This window comes from Mauremys reevesii, linkage group 2 (genome assembly GCF_016161935.1).
Source record: "Mauremys reevesii isolate NIE-2019 linkage group 2, ASM1616193v1, whole genome shotgun sequence".
In the NCBI taxonomy this organism is placed as follows: Eukaryota; Metazoa; Chordata; order Testudines; family Geoemydidae; genus Mauremys; species Mauremys reevesii.
In genome coordinates this window covers 73980604-73996368 of record NC_052624.1, presented here as the reverse complement: position 1 = coordinate 73996368, position 15765 = coordinate 73980604, and the positions used below count along the sequence as shown (strand labels likewise).

At 42.3% G+C, this 15765-nt stretch overlaps 1 protein-coding gene across 15 annotated transcripts in view; it reads right to left on the bottom strand.

The window, feature by feature from the left end:
* The window catches only part of RBMS3 (RNA binding motif single stranded interacting protein 3), a 904530-nt gene that overhangs the window by 321918 nt on the left and 566847 nt on the right, over positions 1–15765 (bottom strand). For all 15 annotated transcript variants that reach the window (XM_039527080.1, XM_039527079.1, XM_039527082.1 and 12 more), the window contains one exon: positions 3473–3564. In XM_039527080.1, coding sequence (XP_039383014.1) covers positions 3473–3564 — 92 coding nt within the window. The remainder of the gene's footprint in view (positions 1–3472; positions 3565–15765) is intronic.

Below are 15765 nucleotides of genomic sequence, written 5' to 3'. Positions count from 1 at the left end.
GTTTATTCACTGTGAGCGAAATTCACCCCTATAGAGGCCAGCATAGGCACTCCTTACTTAAGTCTCATTTAAACCTTCAAAATAGGACTAGGTAGGACTTAAGTGCTGGAGCAGCCAGATGCTGGCCCTCTCCATAGGGGCGAGTTTCACCCCACTTCTATACGGCATTTGGCATACTGATGAATAAATACCACACACAAAAGGTTTTGATAATTTCTTTGACATTTTATTTTTTTATTTTGGTATTATTTGGGGGTCAATGTCCACTCTTCAATGAAGGTCAAAGACAGACTTCCTGGATTAGAGTCTCCATTATCGGAGGTTAAATTCTTCTCTTGTATCTTTGTTCCAACTTCTTCCAGTCCCAAAGATTGGCAGATAATATTCTCTTTCAGTCTGTCATGCAAATTGGCATCTAACATCTGCAAGCCCTAGCATGCTTCTCCAGGCAGGTTTCCTTTCCCAGGCTCCTGATTTTTCAGTATTACAGTAGAACCTCAGAGTTATGAACACCTCGGGAATGGAGGTTGTTCGTAACTCTGAAATGTTCGTAACGCTGAAAAAAATGTTATGGTTGTATTTTCAGAAGTTTATAACGGAACACTGCCTTAACACAGCTTTGACACTTTACTATGCAGAAGAAAAATGCTGTTTTAACCATCTTACTTTAAATGAAACTAGCACAGAAACAGTTTCCTTACCTTTTCAAATCTTTTTTTGAAACGTTCCCTTTATTAATTTTTTTAGTAGTTTTAATTTAACACAGTACTGTACTATATTTGCCTTTTTTATTTTTTTGGGGGTCTCTGCTGCTGCCTGATTCCATACTTCTGGTTCCAAATGAGGTGTGTGGTTAACTGGTCAGTTTGTAACTCTAGTGTTCGTAACTCTGAGGTTCTATTGTATGATGTACTACTTTGTATGAAGTCAGCTGATTTTCCTTTAAACCCCAGTTTTCTAAATATGCTGATTTTTTCTATTGGGAGAAACATTCAGTTGTATATTTACTTTGACTTATAAAAAATATTTAAAAAGCCTATTCCAGGACTCTAGGCACCTTGGCTAACTATTAAAAATACAATAAGCCCAATACGCACAAAAAGGTATGTAGCAATCTCCACAAAACCAGGAAAGAGAAAAACACCACTCCAGCCACAGATATCCCAGTGTACAAATCTTGGCCTTTGATGCAATGCTGCTAACTCAAATCCCTTGGCTTTGCAACATAGTCTAAAGAAATGTAATATTGTACCGCACTGACACGAGCATCTGCATTTTAAGAATGCCTTCCCTTTGCTATTTTCCAGCACAAGAGCTCTGCTATTGCTCCTCGTTATGCAACTTGATTGCTACTGCCTCAAATCACCAGATATACATACATTATGGATTATCCCCCAGAAACAGCTATTCAGGATCAACCTTTACCACAGAACATATCTCCTGCCTTTGGTTTCCTATTCAGGGGTCAACAAATGTCTCAGATTTCCTATATTTTAACAAGGAAACATAGCATATCAGGGAAATAAAATCCCAGGATCCTCAGTAGGCATTCAGGTGCCTTATTTTGCCATTTTTTTCCTATTTGAAGCAAATATTTTTATTACAATATGTCAGTAAAAACTAAGAGCCAATAAAACTGTATAATTTGCATCGTGGGACTCTATTAAAGAGGACAAGGAACCTTACAACAGTTATTTTAAGGCACAGTGGTTTACAGTTCAGTAGCAGGTACATGAGCCCCATATACTGCATAGCTTTTTTTTTTCTAGCATGGTAATAATGTATATAGGTAAAATTTAAGGTTAAGATTTTAATTAGGGTTGCCACCCATCTGGCTTTAACCCAGACAGTCTAGTTTTTGACTTGTGTGTCCAGGTGCTATTTAGAGTTGCCAGGTACCTTTTTTATTTTTGTTTTAAACCAGAAAGTCCAGTCGAGAAGGGGACCTGGCAGTGTCCAGTCAGATGTACTGACTAGCCACCAAAAGTCCGGTTACCGTGGGGTGGGGAGAGGTACCGGGTCATTAACCCACGCCAGTCCCTGCTCAGCCAGGGCCGTCTCCTACCTGCAGGCAGGCTCCAGATGCTCCCATCCTAGCCCTGAAGCAGAAGGAGCCCAGCTGAGGGAGGGAAGTGGAGACGATCCAGTGAGTGACAGGGGTAGGGGGGCAAGAGGAGCAAGCGAGGGGGATGAGGCCTTGAGGAAGGGGGGGGGCATGGCATTGAGGGAGGATGCACAGAAGGGGAGGGGCTTTGGGGAAGAGGCAGGACAATGGCTTAGGGGCCTGATTACCAGCAATTAGAAAGGTGGCAACCCTAGTTTTAATCCACCAAATTCCTTAAAGTGAATATTCACATTTACAGGTGGAGATGATTTTTTTTGGATTCTGAGAGCCCTATCCCGCCTAATTGGGAATGGTGGACCAGCAGTAATAAGAAAGAGGATGAATAATGGGTTAGGTGCATTGAGGGGACTAGCAAACTAGTTCATTTACTATGTATCTAATACTACTCTTGGGGGAAGAAAAAATTATTACGCATACAGAATGGGCATTGTTGGAGTTTATGCTAAACCACAAACTCCTCACAGCAACCCCCCTTCATGTTGATATAGGACAATTCACCGAAGGCGGTATTTCATCCAACTGCATGTTCCCATCTAATTGGGTCTTAAAGCAAGCAAATTGCTGGGAGATTTCAAATGTGACTCTCACAAAACCTCTGAAAAACATAATCCAGTGACCTCCAGATACAATCATAATTAAATTATGTCAATGGAATTGAACCAGGTTGCCAGACTTCTTTAAAGAAATACAGATGCAACAAACTTACATTAAATTCAGTCATTTAACTCCTCCAAACAGACCCACTAGGCTATTAAATGAAGAGTATTCCAAGGCACATTAATAGGCAATTACCCAGTGCACCACAGATTAAGGCATCTTCCTGATTGCTATAGAACTCAAACTCTGTTTGCTTATAAAGTTCTTAAGGGAATGCAACAGGCTATATAGAACATCACAAAATAACTTCCATACAGAACACAGTTCTCAAGAACACTGATGAGCCAACAGACAAATAAGCATTGAAGTAAACCAAACCAACCCTTGGCATCTGCACTACACAGAGGTAGGCAACCTATGGCATGTGAGCTGATTTTCAGTGGCACTCACACTGCCCGGATCCTGGCCACCTGTCCAGGGGCTCTGCATTTTAATTTTAAATGAAGCTTCTTAAATGTTTTAAAAAGTTATTTACATACAACAATAGTTTAGTTATATATAATAGACTTATAGAAAGAGACTTTCTAAAAAGGTTAAATGTATTACTGGCACGCGAAACCTTAAATCAGAGTGAATAAATGAAGACTCAGCACACCACTTCTGAAAGGTTGCCGACCCCTGCACTACACAGACTGAATAACACCATCACAACACAGGGGAAAAAAGCAGAAACAAAAAACTTGCTCTTACCTTTGCCATCTGGGCCTGAACGCCATTTGCTTTAAGAGATGCTACCGCTTTCTGTGCCGCTGCTGGACTGTCAAAATCTACAAAACCATAGCCTAAAAAAAATACAGAAGTCTTTGTTAATATCTATAAACAACCTCCCATTTTTTGTCAAACTCTTCTCAGATTCTTCTAACCGACTCCTCTCCTGACACTCAGCAGCCGCCACGTCTGTATTCCTTTCATCTTCACTTTCCTTAAATCAATGGTACTTAAAGAAATGGCTAGTTCTCTATCAAAGACTGCTTCAGGGAGCTCTCTCTGAGCACCCAGCAAGGCTAGACATGGGGAGATAATCTTTCACTTTTAAAATGGCTGCTTTACAGCCCAGTTATTTTCAATAGCTTGGTTTATCAAATTAGTCAGCTGGTTTGTACAATACACTTCCTATTATTACCCTTCCCTTGCTCCCCCTCTACTCCCCTCCACAGCCCCTGGCAATCCTTTCTTCTTTGGTGACCAGGGCTGGGATTTTCAAAGAAACATAAGAGCATTAAGCATCCAGGTCCTATTGAATTACAGACTTTTACATTCAGATATTGAAGTGCCTATAGGTGCATATAGGTACCTAGGGAGATTTACAAAAGCTCCCAATACTTTTAAAAATCTGCCCCAGGGCTCTTAACTCCCTTAGAGTCCTTTGAAAATATTCCAGCCCACATCTTGCTAAGAGGTTACAACACAGGTATATGCTTCTTGGAGAGAGTTTGCAACCACAGCTAACCTCCCTGCAGACTGCAGGGCTGAAACCAAATTGCCTGTAAGCTTTAATAATATTAGCACTAGCATGTTTATAGCAGAACAGTTCCTCTGCCATCATCTCCATTTACTAGGTCAATAAGTACAATACAGTAGGCAGCCACAAATATGTGGATTTCCTGCTGTATCAGGCTTTTTTATTTCTTTTGTTAGCCTTTCCCCTGTTAATATCTGAGCACCCCGGCCTTTCCCCTATTAATATTCTCCACCCCACGCCGCCAAAAGAGTATGTGGACACCTCACCACCCAAAGCCTGAAGACACTTTTGATGTGCACGCCTCACTCTAGGCAATGGTTAGTCCAATGTAAAAAGAACCTGTCACCCAAAGTTTCTCTCACGCTAAAATCTCATTTGCCAAGTTTTAAGCTTTAAAAAAATGAAAAACAGCCAAGATAGTTACTACAAAAAAACAAACAAAAGAAAAACACACCACTAAGAAACTAAAGAAGGATTTTGAGGCATTGCTTTAATAACGTCCTCCATTCCTGAATCTCTCTGTTCTGTTTTCTCCTAATCTTTTTACTTTTTTTTCATTATTATTATTATTTAGAACATTCGTACACCTCTAGGGAAGCCTTTGGAACAACGGTGCATTGTGACAGTATGCTCCACAACATTGCCATGAAAAAGTGCAACAGAATTCAATTATCACTTTGGTTTTTGTTTTTAATTAACTATTTAATTTTCTCCCCTCTGGTTCCTCCTCTTCCCTCTCACTCAGCGTGTTATGCAGCAATGAACTTGTTACACACAGCAGTGCACTTCACAATGCTCTCAAAAATGCTCTGCAGAGTAGCTGTGAAGTTTATATTTCTAACTCACTAAGAAAGCCTACTACATGAAGACACATGGTTCTTCCTTGGATTTCCACAGAGCCTTTGTTTGCGGGGTGATACAAGTGCACAAACTCAGAGTCAAGGAGAAGAAATGGAGAATGGTTCCTGGGAGGAGACAAGAGCAGACGTAACTTCACAGTCTCACAATACAAGTCACCCTGACTTGACTCTAAAGCTGCCAACAGACCCTGAAGCCCACCAGGAAGCCAGATACCACCATGAAAGCTTAGACAGATTGGGTATTGGGATGGCCTGGAATGAGTATGGGAACCAACCTATTCTTAGGAGGTGGAGTACTTGTTATTGATAGAAGATTGCATCTTGCCCTCTATCTCAACATGTTCATGTCTTTGTGCAGGGGAGAAATGCTAAAACTATCTTTTAGATGTTGACACTGTAAAAACTGGGAATGGAAGAACTGGAGATTTAAAGTACCGCAGGTTTATACTGCAGGATTCATATGTACAAGGTAAGTGATTTTTAATAAGACTTTCTACACAATGTTATACAGAAAAGAGTGTGCATCCGATTTAGTTCTACCAGTAAATTTACATTAGCATCTCTAGGTTTGGGATGTTTTGAGAGAAAACACTATAGATAGCAGGTATATGTAATGTAGTCAATCAATCAATAAAGATGTAAGTCAGTCCACAAGGTTTAATTGTATGAATAGCTTCTATACGCTTATTCTAATGGTCACAAAATACCCGAGTGTAGTCATAGAACCATATCCTCCCATTAAAGTCAATAAGGCAAAAACTGTATGCCTTTGGCCAGAGCCAGTTGTTCATTATATATACTTTCATTAATGAGGTTAGTTCAATTGTGAAGTAGTTATTGTTCCATCCCTCCAGTTAATTCACATTCCAAGTACTACTCTTATCTTCACCTCTCAACGTCCCTCCACCCCACACAGAACATCAGGGTAAAACTGCAAGGCTAAAAGCAATCCAAAGAGCAATCACCTACAATCCATGTTCCCAGGCTGCTTCAGCATTCAAGCATCCTTACCACGAGTTTGCAATGCTATGCAGCATAACGGCAGACATGTTAATATCCTTCTCACCACTTATGTTGGCTGTTAAAATGTGGGTATGTCTACATTACAAGCACTACAGCAGCACAGCTATGGTGCTGCAGCTATGCCACTGTGTAGACATTTGCTACAGTGACAGAAGGGGTTTTTCCATCACTGTAGTAAATCCACTCCCTCAAAAGGCAGTAGCTATATCGATGGACACTGACCCTACTGGTGTCTACACTGGGGCTTAGGTTGGCCTAACTACATCTCTCAGGGTGTGAATTTTAGGTGTAGACCAAGCCTCAGTGACTATGTTGGTCTATTTCACTTTTGTTTATAAATGTAATCACAGTTTCATTTTCTAGTGTCATGCACTCACAAAGTAAAGTGACTGTATATACTTTATAGAAACACCCTTCCTCTTTTACCCCCACATTCCATTCCCTACCTTTTTGCTCCTAGCCATAAACTTGGACAGTCAGCTCTCTATTTATTTCCTATGCTATTAAGCACCTAGTAAAATGGGGCTCTGATGATTAATTAGGACTCCTAGCTACTACTGTCATATAAAAATGAAGCAACAATAATAACGCAACAAACACAACAAATCTATTTTCACTGTTTTTTTTAAATCTCATTCCTTTTTGTTTTTATTATACTCTAATTAAAAAATAAACAAACTACCTACTAAAAAGTTTCATTAAAGGCTAAGGATCAAATTCATCCCTGTTAAGTCCTTTGACTTCAGTGTAGTTACACCAGGGTGATTTTGGCCCTCCAACACTAGAACTAAATTGGTGGGTGCCTGGCTTTATAGAAATGACATATACTACTAGCATGTAAATGCAATCACAAACAACAAGACGAGACTATCCATAATCATTGCCAATCCTTTCCTCTGAGAAATAAAATGACTGTAATTTTCTTTGGCTTGATGCCATCAAAGCTAAATAATTAAGTTTAAGGAATACAAACGGTGAGCCTGTACCTATGGGAGGACAAAACAGCTAAGCATCAGCAAGCATAAGTTTATGGGTTGCTTCAGTAAGTGCTACCTGAACACACAGGCAGGCACTAAACATCTATGTCTCCTATAACCTAAACAGCTGGGGGCCTCCTGGTCTCAGTTTCTCAATTCCATAATTAAGCTTGGCAGCAGGTTCAAATGAATTAAAACTGAATGTCACTGTTTCCTCAACAAATCCCTCATCCTTGTTTTTCTTACTTGTCAGAAGAAGACCAGCAGAACAGCAATTAGTGGTAAGCAGTGCAGTGAAAAAGAACCAAATATACACTAATTAGGTCACTCACCAAACACATTCATTTCATTGGCAGATTTAATCAATGTTTTCCTGAAATGCCTTAAATCTCCTATGTTAATTTAAAGTTTTGTTATTATTGTTGCTTTAAACACAGATGGGATGCCTGGGGATTTTCAATTGCTTTTTCCAAAACCATTTCTAAATAACAACCTCTTCAAATACTGCCCCATTAATATTTAGGTTCTGGTTTTAGGAAATGGGCTACATTTTGTGCCTACAAATACACTGTGCCTTTAAAACACTGCAGGTACACCACTACCCCGATATAACGCAACCCAATATAAGGCGGGTGCGCATACAGGGCAGTAAAGCTCTGACATGCTGCTCTGAGCAGCATGTTAAGAGTGCTGGGCCAGGCCGGGGCTGAGGGGTTCGATAAGAGGCAGAGGGTCTTGGGGGCGGTCAGGGGCTCCCCCCCCCCAGGATCTGGGGGGCAGGAGCTGTGGGAGAGCACTTTTGGGGGCCCTGCAGCCCCAAAGTGGCCCGGGGAATTACTGGGGGGCCAGAAGCAGCCCGCTCTGCTTCCCTCGCCCCAGCGCCTGCCGTGTTGCTTGGGGGAGGGGACTTAGGGGAAGGGATCTCCCCTGCACTCACCAGCAGCAGTGAAAGCGGAGCAGCCCAGCCCCAGCCTGCTCCACTCCACCAGCTCCCAGCCACAGCACTCCGCTTCCTGCCACAGGTGAGTATGGGGGGCATCTTTTCCATGACCTCCCTGCATTCACCTGCGGTGGGAAGCAGAGCGCTGCGGCGGGGAGGTGGCAGCGTGGGGCAGGCTGGGGCCATGTCACTCCGCTTCCTGCCACCAGTGAGTGCAGAGGGTGTCCTTTCCCCAACCTCCCCGCACTCACCGGCGGCAGGAAGCAGAGCTGCCCAGCGCCAGCCAGCTCCATTCTGCCAGCTCCCAGCCATGGCGCTCCACTTCCTGCCGGGCAGGTGAGTGCAGGACCTTTCCCCAGCTGCCTCGCAGCGACACGGCTGGGGCCAGGGCAAGGAAAGCGGAGCAGGCTGGGGCCACATTGCTCCACTTCCCGGCACAGGTGAGTCGGGGGGGAGGGGCATCCTTTCCCCAACCTGCCCACACTCACTGATGGCGGGAAGCGGAGCGCCGCAGCTGGGAGGTGGCAGAGTGGAGCGGGCTGGGGCCGAGCTGCTCTGCTTTCACTGCTACCGGTGAGTGCCTGTCAGGGGTCCTGGGGGTGATTATGGACAGAGGTCTCTGGAGGGGGCAGTCAGGGAACAAGGAACATGGGGGGGCGAAAGCAAGTTTGATATAACACGGTCTCACCTATAACGCGGTGAGACTTTTTGTCTCCCGAGGACCATGTTATATCGGGGTAGAGGTGTATATTTTATGTCTCTTCTATGTCAAACTATGGATTGTCCCCACAAATCAGGTAGCTAGACAAAACACTAAACATTACAAGACACTACCCACAATTAACTCACAAGTGGGAACCAAATACAAGTATTCTCCCATTGGTGCACAAATACAGTTCCCATCAAGTCTCTTGGGATTTTTGCACATACACTGGTATGAGAGTAGATCTGCTTGCATTTAAAAATCTCCGTTTGGCGTGTTACGTAGTATTTTTGCTAATTCTGGGAGCTATGTTACTAATTGTAGTTCTAAGGGCCCAATGGGAGTAGAGAATGGTCAGCACACTATAAGGTCATTTCCCAAATGTGTATCACAGCAAAGGTCTATGTAGTATTTTTTCAGCATTTCTTCATGGGCAGGTTGCACTGCAGACTCAGATTCTGTTTGAAATCCCTGGGCTAAACTATAGTATTTAGCCAAAATCCTGCTGTTGGCAGGTGGGCGGGGGAGTTGAATGGACCCAATACACAAACAGGCCACAGGACAAGTGTTGTTTTTTGCAAAGAAACAGATACAGAGCTGTGCTGCTGCAGAGGGGGCATCAGGAGGATTTCTACTTCAGGGAGATAGAATTTCTACATCTCCCAGAGCTCCCCAAATGCTCAGGGAGGGGAAGAATAATGCACCACAGACCTTTAAAACGTGCAGTTTACTCTTCCCAACATGGTTGTTTCAATGTGTAATTTCCTGGGTGTTTTTTGTTTTTAAAGAAAGAATAGCAAATATGGCAGGCGACCAGCTTGGCTTAACAGTGAAATCTTCGGTGAGCTTAAACACAAAAAGGAAGCTTAGAAGAAGTGGAAACTTGGTCAGATGACTAGGGAGGAGTATAAAAATATTGCTTGAGTATGCAGGGATGTAAACAGGAAGGCCAAAACACAACTGAAGTTGCAGCTAGCAAGGGATGTGAAAAGTACCAATAAGGGTTTCTACAGGTATGTTAGCAACAAGAAAAAGGTCATGCAAAGTGTGGGACTCTTAATGAATGGGGGAGGCAACATAGTGACAGATGATGTGGAAAAAGCTGAAGTACTCAAAGCTTTTTTTGCCTTAGTCTTCACAGACAAGATCAACTCCCACACTGCTGTCCTGGACAACACATTATGGGGAAGAGGTGAGCAGCCCTCAGTGGTGAAAGAACAGGTTAAGGACTATTTAGAAAAGCTGGACATACAGAACTCCATGGGTCCCGATCTAATGCATCCAAGGGTGCCAAGGGAATTGGCTGATGTGATTTCAGCTTGATTGATGTGATTGGCCATTATCTTTGAAAATTCATGGCGATCGGGGGATTGGAGGATTGGAAAACGGCAAATATAGTGCCCATATTTTAAAAAGGGAAGAAGGAGAACCCGGGGAACTACAGACCAGTTAGCCTCACCTCAGTCCCTGGAAAAATCATGGAGCAGGTCCTCTAGGAAACCATTTTAAAGCACTTGGAGAAGAGGAAGGTGATCAGGAAGTCAACATGGATTCACCAAGGGCAAGTCATGCCTGGCCAACCTGATTGCCTTCTATGATGGATCTGTGGATATGGGCATAGCAGTGGACATGATATACCTTGACTTTAGCAAAACTTTTGATACGGTCTCCCACAGTATTCTTGCCAGCAAGTTTAAAAAGTATGGATTGGATGAATGGACTATAAGGTGGATAGAAAGCTGGCTAGATTGTTGGGCTCTAGTGATCAACGGGTAGTGATCAACGGCTCGATGTCTAGTTAGCAGCCGGAATCAAGCAGAGTTCCCCAGGGTTGGTCCTGGGGCCAGTTGTTCAACATCTTCATTAATGATCTGGATGATGGGATAGATTGCACCCTCAGCAAGTTCGCAGATGACACTAAGCTGGGGGGAGAGGTAGATGCACTGGAGGGTAGGGATAGTGACCTAGACAAATTGGAGGATTGGGCCATAAGAAATCTGATGAGGTTCAATAAGTAATGGTCTCAAGTTGCAGTGGGGGAGGTGTAGATTGGATATTAGGAAAAACTTTTTCACTAGGAGGTTGGCGAAGCACTGGAATCGGTTAACTAGGGAGGTGGTGGAATCTCCTTCTTTAGAGGTTTTTAAGGTCAGGCTTGACAAAGCCCTGGCTGGGATGATTTAGTTGTGGATTGGTCTTGCTTTGAGCGGGGGTTGGACTAGATGACCTTCTGAGGTCCCTTTCAACCCTGATATTCTATGAAGGACAAGTACAGAGTCCTGCACTTAGGACGGAAGAATCCCATGCACCGCTACAGGCTGGGGACTGACGAGCTAAACAGCAGTTCTGCAGAAAAGGACCTGGGGATTACAGTGGATCAGAAGCTGGATATGAGTCAGCAGTGTGCCCTTGTTGCCAAGAAGGCTAATGGCATATTGGGCTGCATTAGTAGGAGTACTGCCAGTAGATCGAGGGAAGTGATTATTCCCCTCTATTCGGCATTGGTGAGGCCACATCTGGAGTACTGCTTCCAGTTTTGGGCCCGTCACTATAGAAAGGAGGTGGGCAAGTTGGAGAGAGTCCAGCAGAGGGCAACAAAAACGATCAGGGGCCAGGGCACATGACTTATGAGGAGAGGCTGAAGAAACTGGGCTTGCAAAACAGAAGAGTGGGGGGGAATTTGATAGCAGCCTTCAACTACCTGAAGGGGGGTTCCAAAGAGGATGGAGCTCTGCTGTTCTCAGTGGGGGCAGATGAGAGAACAGGGAGTAATGGTCTCAAGTTGCAGTAGGGGAGGTCTAAGCTGGATATTAGGAAACACTATTTCACTAGGAGGGTGATGAAGCACTGGAATGGGTTACCTAGGAAAGTGGTGAAATCTCCATCCTTAGAGGTTTTTAAGGCCCAGCTTGACAAAGCCCTGGCTGGGATGATTTAGTTGGTGTTGGTTCTGCTTTGAGCGGCCGGGGGGTTGGACTAGATGACCTCCTGAGGTTTCTTCCAACCCTAATCTTCTATGATTCTATGAAAAGGTAAACACAAATTCTATTATGTGCAACTATGAAAATCCCCCTATACATCTAACTAGATATAAAACTGCCATGCTTTTCCAGTCTGCTATCTTGGGTCTTTCTAAGTGCTAGTTCCCATTAGAAAGCATAAAATCTTGGATTTTCCATGGTATAAAGCTCCAAAATTCTCTTTCTGGCCCTCTAGAATTGTGAAATATCATACTTTAAACCTAGAATTGACATAAGACTGAATACATTGCTCATCTTGGGCCTTCAGTAGGTGTAATTTTGAGACCAAGTTTCTATATTTGGGAGAAAAAAGGCTAGATATCTGACAGGTTGATTTTTTTCCTTAAATGACTTTTTGAAGTTGCTTGAAGGTTTGGAAAGTGAAAAGTAGAGGGGTATGTGACATAATGAATGGGGACACAAGCATGGGGAAGGGGAGAAGTCAAAGTTGCACAAAAAACGTGAAGCCATGTACTAAAATATATCTTACACATGGATCTGTAACTTATCACCTGGATATCACCATGACACATGTATTAGAACTGTACAAAAATTCAAATAGTTTAGTCAACAAAAATGCAGGTTTTGGGTCAACCAAAAGTATTTGTGAATTTTACATGAATCCCCCAAATAGTTTCATCCCCCCCCCAAATCTGTGTGGTGGGTTAGATTCACAAGGTGACCTAGATGCCAGTCACAAAACCAGGAGGAGGTGAAAGTGGAGTTGGTGCCAGTGTCTCCCTCCTAGTACACAGAGCCCCATGGTTAGAGCACTCACTTGAGATGTCGGAGACTCAGGTTCACAAGTCTCCACTCTGGATTTTAACGTAGGTCTCCCACATTGTAGGTGAGTGCCCCAAACACCAGACTTTTAGGTAATCTGGGTGGGTCTCTTTCAATCTTTCCTTGTGAAATGGCTCCACTAGCCTCTGAAGCAGAGATTGGAACCCAGGTGTCCCCCACCTCCAATGTGAGTCCTCTCATTCTCACACTCTCTCTCTGGCCCAATGACCAATTAATTATTTATATACAGTGGAACAGTTTCAGCGAGAGAGACCGAGAGATACTCAACGCAAATTACTCTGTAGTCCAATGGTTGGGGCGCTCACCTGCAACGTGAGAGACCTATGTTAAAATCCCTGCTCCAAGTCAGGCAGAGTGGTGACTTGTGAACCTGGGTCTCCCACATCCCAGGTAAAGGGAGTATTCTAACCACAGGACTATAGAAGAGGGACTGCACCACTATGTCCTCTTATGCTGGTTTTGTGAAAGGCATCTCCACATTTGTGTAACTTTTAATTTAAAAACTGTTTAAAATGCCTGGACTAGACCTGGAATGATTTTCCTGGGAGTTTTTTGTTTCTCCAAGAAAACCAAAAATATTTAATTTCAGGTCAATCCAAATGTTTTATTTGTGGGGGGGGGGGGGGTCAGTTCAATCCGTAAACCAAACAACGATTTGCACAGCTTTAGTGTTTATGTTTATATGCCTTGATATGCTACATGCACACCCACAAACATATATATACACACAGACACACACTTTATATATATACAAATACACACACACACACAATCTTCTATGCATAGACAGGCAAATAGATAACATCCACAGTAAGCCACTTCCCCTTTCCAATTTACATGTAACCATTTCTGTTCCATGAGGACTGAATCCATCTGTTTAGTTGTTAAATTTGCTTTTGCCTTGCATTTAGCTAGAGTGTGACTCAAAAGGTAATGTTCATTTCAACAAGCAGGTAGGCTGCATAAAAAGTGATTATCCAACATTTACTATGCAAATTTCGGTGACTGTTTTATGCACACTGGTTAAAGAATCAAATTAAAGTCTTATAACCCTTGGAAAATTAGAGTTAGCAAGCAAAGAGGTTGATTTGCCCTTGAACACAAAATTACTTAAAGCAGAGTTTTTGCACTGTTCACACAAGACCAGAGCCACAAAAATACCATGGATACCACAAAGACAGCAATTGTAAAATACTGGTACTTTAAATTATTAAAAATCTTTGCCTTTTAAAAAAGTTCCTGGTTACTACAAAGTGGTGAATCACCACATTCTAATTAAAGAAGCTGATATATAGTCAGAAGAAATAACTGCAAAGGGAGAATCTTAAATGCAGCAAAGAAAATCAAGAGTAAACATAGTCTTTTCATTAAAGATAGCTCCCAAGAGATACATCTACATTGATAGTATGGAACGTGCAGCTGAAATTTTTGTTTGCTTTAGCTTGATATGGAAATATGGAACATACCTGTCACTTTGATTACGGTTCAGCCCTTTTTTAAATCTTCAACTCTTTTATACCGACAGAACTAGAGAAAAATTAAACCGTAAGCAACTAGGAGCCAGATTTTTACAAATGTGTGTGCAAAAATATTCCTACAATTGAGTGCCTAATTTGTGCATTCAATTACTGTGAATTAAGTTGGGTATATATGAATGCAGATGGCTAGTTAGTTTTACAACCGAACATTTGCTTTACCTAATTAATGCATACAGTTGTGATTACTGCATGCACAAAATAGGCATAGAACTTCTCAATGTCTTTCCTCATATTTTAAAATGTTGCTAAACTGGAAGGTTTTGAAAATCCAGCAAGTGTAAAGTAACAATACAAATAGACCCTAGAATTTAGGTATATAGAAAAGAAAGTAATAAAATGAGATTCATCCAAAAAGTTTCATAAGACTAAATTTGAAAAATAATCACCCAAAAATAGATGTTTCATGAAAACAGACATTAGAAAATAAATAATCCTAAGAAAAAGAGCAGGAGTGATAGTGGACATTATAGCTGAAATGAGCTTTTAGTCAAATACGTAGGAACAAAACCGAATCACAGTATATATGGATCAAGGAGGTTATATGGCACTAGGCTACTCCTCAAAGTCTATGCAGGGTAACTGCACAAGACAGACACAGAAAGGAGGGAATTCTGAAAAAAACCCAACAAAAGTGATGAGGGCCCTGTGACAGTGCAGAGGGTGAACAGGGGAGCCTGCACTCTTCTCACTCAGATGTTAGTTAGTTCCCCTGGAAGAAAGCTGACAGAGGTAATTAGACGATCAGGCTCGCCAGCTGGATAGGATAAGAAGCCAATTAGCCCATCAGCCCATAAGAAGGCAAGAAGGAAGTTCCAATGGCATAAGAAAGGGGTCTAGGGCTGGTGACCCCAGTTGCACAGAGACATCAAGGGAAGCAGGCCGCTGTTCCCCTCAGGTCCTGGGGAGAGGGCTGAAAAATGCTGTTGGCGCGGTAAATAGACTGTTGCATGGGGATTGTTGTGGAAATGCTAGAAGGAACTTAAAATAAAGGGCTATGGTGAAGGCACAACCACTAGAGTCCTTACAGTTTCTGCGGGGAAGAAAGCAGGAGAGAAGCCACGCTCCGGGACACACCTATATAATATTTATTTATGAGGCAAGAGTAAAATAACTAAGGCCCCAATCCTATAAAACTTCAATGGGACAACTCAGAGCGAGTAAAGTTAAGCACATGCTTAAGTCTTAATAGGATCTTGGTTTAAATACGTATAGACTAATGGTAACCATACACAGGTATGTGAACTATGTATACAAAGGCAAAGTATAGGAACTATTTAGAGACATCACATGAGCATAGAAATGATTAGATAAAACTGAACAAAAGACAAATTTCGGAAATATTTTCTGATATTCTGCTAACAGTAAATCTTCCAAAGTGAATGGTGAAAATCCCATTGCTTAAGTAACTTAAAACTAGATTGAATAAAGCACTCAAGAATATACTATAGTATAAACTCTGTATTGGCAGGTATGGACCAGGTGAGCTAAACAGTTTTTTCCATCTTTAACTTCTCTGATTCCTCTTCCTGCTAGGTTGCATTGATCAGCTGTCAAAATCAAATAGGAAGATTAATTCTTTTTAGCCAGGAATGGTTGTCACAGCTTTAAGAATGTAATACAAACCAACGTTTTATGATGGGTATTTAACCTAAAAGG